This window comes from Lynx rufus, unplaced genomic scaffold (assembly GCF_022079265.1).
Source record: "Lynx rufus isolate CCGP_SWC_20201006 ecotype Redwood Valley unplaced genomic scaffold, mLynRuf1.p SCAF_9, whole genome shotgun sequence".
Classification (NCBI taxonomy): Eukaryota; Metazoa; Chordata; class Mammalia; order Carnivora; family Felidae; genus Lynx; species Lynx rufus.
Window position 1 is genome coordinate 78,293,456 of NW_025814897.1, and position 6,880 is coordinate 78,300,335.

Sequence of the window (6,880 nt, forward strand, 5' to 3'; positions counted from 1 at the left end):
TATAATATAGCTATAGATAGCTTGGCCATCTTGACAACAAATGCATCACCAATAAATCCATATTATTTTCTGGCTCTGTTACATGGCCATTTCTTTTTCATTTAGTCAAACGTATGATTTTCTGTGATTTACATAGATATCAGCTGTGCCTTATCCGCAAAACGTGAGTTGATGTATTTCTGTTTCGAAAGACTAGTGTCCGCAGGAAGAAAAAAACATACTTTTCTTGCTTTAAGCTCCTTAAGACCTATACATGATGTGATTCCAGAATGTCTCTCCAAGCTATAAGATTAGGGAAAAGAAAATCTCCTTCTGAAATCCTATTACATCATAAGAGCCAGAGCACTGGACCCCTTATACCGCAGTGATCACAGCGTTTGTAGGGAGAGGTTGATTAATCATTTCTACAACTTTAAAATTTTCCATTGTGATCTAACTTAATATGGGAGAATTAATGTGTTTCCTTTTAACCCATTTTTTTCCTTTGAATTGGTATGTGGATGAACCACAGAACTTTTTGGTTATAATTTTTTTTCCCTACAGTGTTAGGAAAGTAAGATTGAAAGGTGGTGCTAGAAAGCAGGCTTTAGGCTGCATATTGTAACCTAACAAAACGTGCATTGCATCCGAAAAAACAAAGCGAGGACTTACCTGACGCGTCACGAACCATTGCTGGGTCAATATGTTAAGTGATTCACCCACCTTTAAATATAGGATTCATCTTTAGAGTAATAGTTTGGGGAGGAGTATAGCTCTCCAACTGTCAGGCTGTGTACGAGATGGGGAATAAAGAAGTGATTTCTAGTGTGGCCCTGGGGAGCCTCCTGGGTGACCCTCTGTCTGCCTGTGAAATGAGAGCATTGCCAGTGACCTCAGTGTTTCTTTTTATCTTTCTTATTTTAACAAGGCATATCTGTAGATTACCTGGCACAGTGGGTGCTCTACTATTATGACTGTGTCATCTAAGGAGAAAAAGTTCCCTTTTGCTGGCACGTAGGAAGAGGCCTCATTAGAAAACAACACATAATTAAGCATTATGATGGGAAAAGGCATAAAGCAAAATGCCCTTGACACGAATGGAAATGTTTTCTCCCATTACCAAATTATTAAAAACAAAAACAAAAACATACCTTTGAGGCATTCTGGCTCTTTTCTTGGGCAAGGAATGTATGTCACTCATAGACATCAAAGAAGAAAATATTCAGGGCACCTGGGTGGCTCAGTCAGTTAAGGGTCTGACTTCAGCTCAGGTCATGATCTCATTTTGTGCGTTTGAGCCCTGCATTGGGCTCTGTGCTGACAGGTCAGAGCTCGAAGCCCGGAGCTTGCTTTGGATTCTGTGTCTCCCTCTTTCTCTGCCCCTCCCCCACCCTCTCTCTCAAAAATAAACAACAACAACAAAAAAAAATTAAAAAAAAAAAAAAAAAAGAAAGGGGCGCCTGGGTGGCGCAGTCGGTTAAGCGTCCGACTTCAGCCAGGTCACGATCTCGCGGTCCGTGAGTTCGAGCCCCGCGTCGGGCTCTGGGCTGATGGCTCGGAGCCTGGAGCCTGTTTCCGATTCTGTGTCTCCCTCTCTCTCTGCCCCTCCCCCGTTCATGCTCTGTCTCTGTCTGTCCCAAAAATAAATAAATGTTGAAAAAAAAAATTTTTTTTAAAAAAATAAACAAACATTTAAAAAATAAATAAATAAAATATTTACAGTATCTGCAACAGTCCAGATCTGCTTCAACTTCATGAAGGCCACTGGGAGAAATGTTGGGACAGATTTTTGTTACTGTTTTGGGGTCTTTCCCCCCGCCCCCTTCAGCATTGAGAGATGTTGCTAAGTTGTGCTACGTTGGTGATGAATCTTCTTCACCTTCTTCACTTTTGGTAGGATCATAGGCACCGTGAGGAATGAGGCAGGTTGTAAAAACTAGGAGGAGCTAGAATAGGCCTGATGGGGCAACATACGGCTTTGCAACATATAGTATTGGAGATTTGTAGCAATTCTTTTTCTTTGCTTGAGAAGAAAGGCCACAAACAGCAGCATGGATAACCACTATTAAATACTCAGTTCACTTGTGATGCTACCAGTCAAGAGGAGTTATCTTTTGGAACGGAGAACACAAAATTGTTCAACATTGTGAAGCATCATAAGTAAAGGAGCTGTAACCGAACAGAGAATCAAAGTCTAGTCCTACTTATGCCGACAGATGCCTGGCTATAAGTGTATTCTATCCTATTACCTGCACTTGACACATGTTTATTGCTAAAGTAATTAGGGCCACTACAGTATAATCTTCTGAAATTAAATTTGTGTTTATATAGGGTTTATTAGAACATAGCCCCATAAATCATTTTATGTGAGCATTTGATTTGCTTAAGCTGCTTGTTACTATTTCTGACACTGATAATTCCTTGTTTGTGCTAAATTTCACTTGTAAGTAACTAAGCAGGTATGAAAATCCACATTGAAGAGCTTAACGGAGCCAGTGGGTGTGGCAGAATGGGAAAATGGGTCTAGTCCCAGACTTGTGCTGTGATCTTGCCCAGGTGGTTTAAGAGCAGCACTTCTCAGAGCATCAGTGTTGCCATCTGTAAAATGGAGTAATGCTGAAAATGACGTCATCAGTTAGGCAAAGTTAAGTAGAGCCTGCGGAAGTATATATGAAAAAGAGTATTAATATCACAATATTGATACTGTTCTGAGCTTACATATGGGAGATTAAAAAAAATGAGAAGCACATCATCACTCTTTTTGGAGAGCTCGCATGTTATTAAAAGAAGCACACAGGTAAATTAGCAATTAAAGTAGACTAAAACAATTGAAATCATGTGTCATCTAAACAGCATACAGCAAGGAAGCATTCACTTATCTGGTAAGGTGGATGATTGTTGGAAATTTTTCAGGTGGAGGTGACGTTTGAATTGATGTTTGCGGTCCAGGTAAGTGGGAGGGCAAGACAGAAAAGACACTCCATATTTAGGGGCAAATATGCAAAAGCATGGAAGAAAGGCTGTGTTGTCTGGGAACATATAACTAAAATAATTCACGAGTCCCAGAGCTCAGGGAAGGACAGGTGAGGCTGACAGGAGTGGTCTTGGTGAATAATGTATGCAAACAAAGGGAATTGAATATTAGCCTATAGGAGAGAGGGAGCTAGTGAAGGCATTTAGGCAGAAGACAATCAAACAGGCATTTATGGAAGTCCCTTTGGTGGGAATGGATTTACTAAATGGATCAGACTCCCCCAAGGCTAGAGACAGTGAATCCTCTGCATGCAGCAAAGCTTAAAAGTAGGCAGAAGAAAACAGAACCCTGAAAAGAGGCAGAGAAAGTACGAGAGAAGTAACAGGAGGTCCAGTAAAGAGTCTTGTCACAGAGAATAAAGTAGGGAGTTTCCTGGAAGGAATGGTCAATACTATCAGATACCTCAGTATCTGATAAGATCAAGACAGATAAGGATTAAGGACCATCCATTGGATTCAACAATCCCGGAAGCCATGATTCTCTTCACTGTGCAGTCAGTTAAGAGGTGGGGGCAGAAGCAACGTGTAGTGGGTCAGACAGTGACTAGGAAGTTGGAAATGAAGACATCACGTGTAAACTTACCAGAAAGCTCAGAAGTAAGGCAAAGATAGGAGAACAAAGTAGCCTGGGATGGAAGGAGCAGAGTTTTGCTTTGTATGACAGTGGTAGAGGCTTGGGGATAAGGACCATTATACAATAAGCTGGAGAGAGAGGTGAGTGATGTGATGTCTGATAGGAGCTTCTGCATAGTGGTAACGGGAATTAGGATATATGGGGAGGAGTTGACTTTGGACAGAGGGACTTCTTTCTGTGATGAGGAAAGTGGAGAAAAGGGTAAATATAGGCTGGAGTAAATAAGCCGGTGGAGGTGCTGAGAGAGAAAACCATGTCTGATGACATGCTAGATGCCATCCATAGAATGATGAGGACAGAGATGAGTGGCACGTTTGATAATATTAGGAGGAACAGGAAATGCTGCTGACCAAAACCAAAAAGCAAAAGGATCAATTGACTGCAACTGACCTAATGTCACCCATTCCTGAGATGAAAAGAGTTCTTCCAGAAGCTCAGTGGCTCTGCCCTGATTCTGAAGGAAGATTATACACTTCAACCAAGGCTGGGGTTTTGTAGGGCAAGCACTGGGTGGGGAGGGAGGGAAGAGCTGAGAGTAGTTTGGTTTATAGCAGGTTAATTTGCTTTTAGGTTAAACAGTAGGGGTTTGGTTTATGGAGATGGGGATGGGTGTTTTCTTTCCTTTTTTTTTTTCTTGAGACTTAGCACAAACTAAGGTAAGGCATGGAATTTAAATCTCTATAATCAAGGATGTAAATGCTTATGGCCATGAAATCTTAACCCCATGCCTGAAACTGTTGTTCAGTTTGACCACTGGCCTTCTTGGAGAATTACAGCTTGCTGATTAGTTATTGAAATGATATGAGGGAGGGGGTGGGCAGAAATTTAATCCCTATGTTAGTCACATTCAGTATAACTCTGCTTCATGTTGGATCCACTACGCATGCGTGGATTTATTAAGGAATCTGCGAGAAGGGTTTGTACCTAAATGACCTTATATGCCAGGCGGAAAACCATTTCTTTCACTGTTTTCCAGCGTTAGCTAATTGTTTAAAAACTATACTGACTGGTAGCTCTTTCTGGTTGAAATAGTCAGCTCACAGTCAAGTGAATTTGGGCATTCTGCCAGGCATTCATACCAAGGATGTTTAGAGGGAAAACTCTTAAATGTAATTTGTAGGGCTGGGGGGCGGGGTATGCCAGAACTTCAACAATATGCCAAGCTGTTCTCTAGAACAGTGGCAGAAAGGGTCAGAGTACTGTTTTGATGCCCGCCTTTGTAATTTTTGTCCCAGCAACTCCAAGTTTTGGAAGCAGGCAGTAGAGGCACACACAGGAGTTTGTGGGAATGGAACTAGGTCAGTCAAATTATAAAGGCCTTGATGGATTTTGCTTTACAAAGAACCGTTGGTGGGACAAGTATTAGACTGGAGTCAGGAAATCCAGATTCTAGTCTAAGCAAATCACACCAAAGATCTGGGCCTCAGGATCTTCATCGGAAAAACAAGAACACGGTACCACTGGCAGGACCGGGGAAGGCAAAATGGTTACAGCTGAATCCTGACTCCTTTTGTCTGCTTTATGTTACGGGGATTCCCATTGAGGTTTTAATGAATAGATTCTGATGCTAAAATAGGTTTAAAACTTCTAGCTAGATGTTTCTGAAGGTCCTTTCTATTCTAATTCTATTCTTAATTGTAATTCTAATTCTCTAAATGAGAATAACCAGTCGAGTTACATTTAACTTCGTTTTCTTATGAGTCTTATGGTTTCTATGGATATCCAGCACATTTTTGTTACTTTCCACAATATTTGAAACTGCTTCATGTCAACCACATGAATCAGGATTTCTTAGCTGGAGTCCATGGATGGATTTCTGGGAGTCTGTGAACCTCCTAAACACACATGCAAAATTTTGTGGATACAGACATCTGAAAAGAGAGTCCAGAATTTCCATCAAATTCTCAACAGGTGAATGAAAGCAGTAAGTATATGTCATCTTTCACTTGATGGGAGTCAAAAAAACTCCAGATCTCAAACTGACACAGCAAGAGGAATCCAAGTAGATTTTACAGGCTCTGCAATGTAAGTGACTCCCCAAATCTCCTCACCCAACTATCTGTCCTTCCCAAGACTACACTGCCAGTATGTATTCTTAACATCACGGGCATGGAACAGAGTCAGCAGGATCTCTGATTGTGGAGCAACATCTCCCCTTTATCTTACATTTTCTGATATTTGAAAAAAGCCAAGATAAACGTCTTTGGCTCTTCATGCCAGACGTCTACAGCTCTGACATGTTTTTATTGATAAAAAGAACCATACATTCTTCACTTTTTCAATATGTAGCCTGTTACCTGGAAATCTAGATGTGACATAGGCCTGAAGGTAAGTTTTTTTTTTTTTTAAAGATGTATTCTAAAGTAATTAGAAAGAATAAGAGTAAAGGAAAATATAAATGTTTGGCCATTCAACATCTTGCCTTGAAGGGCTCAGTGACTGGAGAAGACTTCAGTTTTTCTGAGTGCATTTCCTTTCCATTTCGCATTGAGCATTTGTGTGATTATTAACAGTTATTTTCAAGAGAGACATTTCCATGGTCTTTTGAGTCCTCGTTCAGAGGGGAATAACTTGGTGGGAAGAATGAAGCACTTATCGGAGACAGTGGGCAGAAAACGGGGGAAGTGATGAGGCTGTAATGGAACATCAGATGTCAGACAGAAGCCTCTATACACATCCAGCCAAACAAGGGATTATACATAAACCCGGATTCCCATAGCAGGGCAAAGCTGGGTCCTGGGGATGTGTACCCATGATCCACTTGCATGGGAAAAACAAAGCTTCTTTCATATACTGTATGCTAACTCAGGCACTGTGCACCAAGTAGGAAAACAATGGGGCATAAAAAAACAAGACAGAAAACAGTAACAGTGCTAAAAATGAAAGTTGGTTTAAGATACTGTAAGAATTCTCAGAATTTAATCCTTTTGCTCTTCTTTCATTTCAGATGCTGCACAACAAACATGTCATGGTCCGTGTGGGAGGAGGATGGGAAACTTTTGCAGGGTATTTGTTGAAACACGACCCCTGCCGGATGCTGCAGATCTCCCGTGTGGATGGCAAAACATCCCCCATCCAGAGCAAATCTCCAACTCTTAAGGACATGAATCCAGATAATTACCTGGTCGTCTCTGCCAATTATAAGGCTAAGAAGGAGATTAAGTAAAACTAGTTGGTCACTACAAGGGGACTCTCCTAATGGCCTGTACCCATTTCTCCAGTGTAGTTAGTTTA

The 6,880-nt window shown here is 41.1% G+C and overlaps 1 protein-coding gene across 2 annotated transcripts in view; it reads left to right on the top strand.

The window, feature by feature from the left end:
- GAS2 (growth arrest specific 2) overlaps window positions 1-6,880 on the top strand; it is a 121,726-nt gene extending 114,846 nt beyond the window's left edge. For both annotated transcript variants that reach the window (XM_047072360.1, XM_047072359.1), the window contains one exon: window positions 6,594-6,880. In XM_047072360.1, coding sequence (XP_046928316.1) covers window positions 6,594-6,812 — 219 coding nt within the window. In that variant the 3' untranslated portion in view covers window positions 6,813-6,880. The remainder of the gene's footprint in view (window positions 1-6,593) is intronic.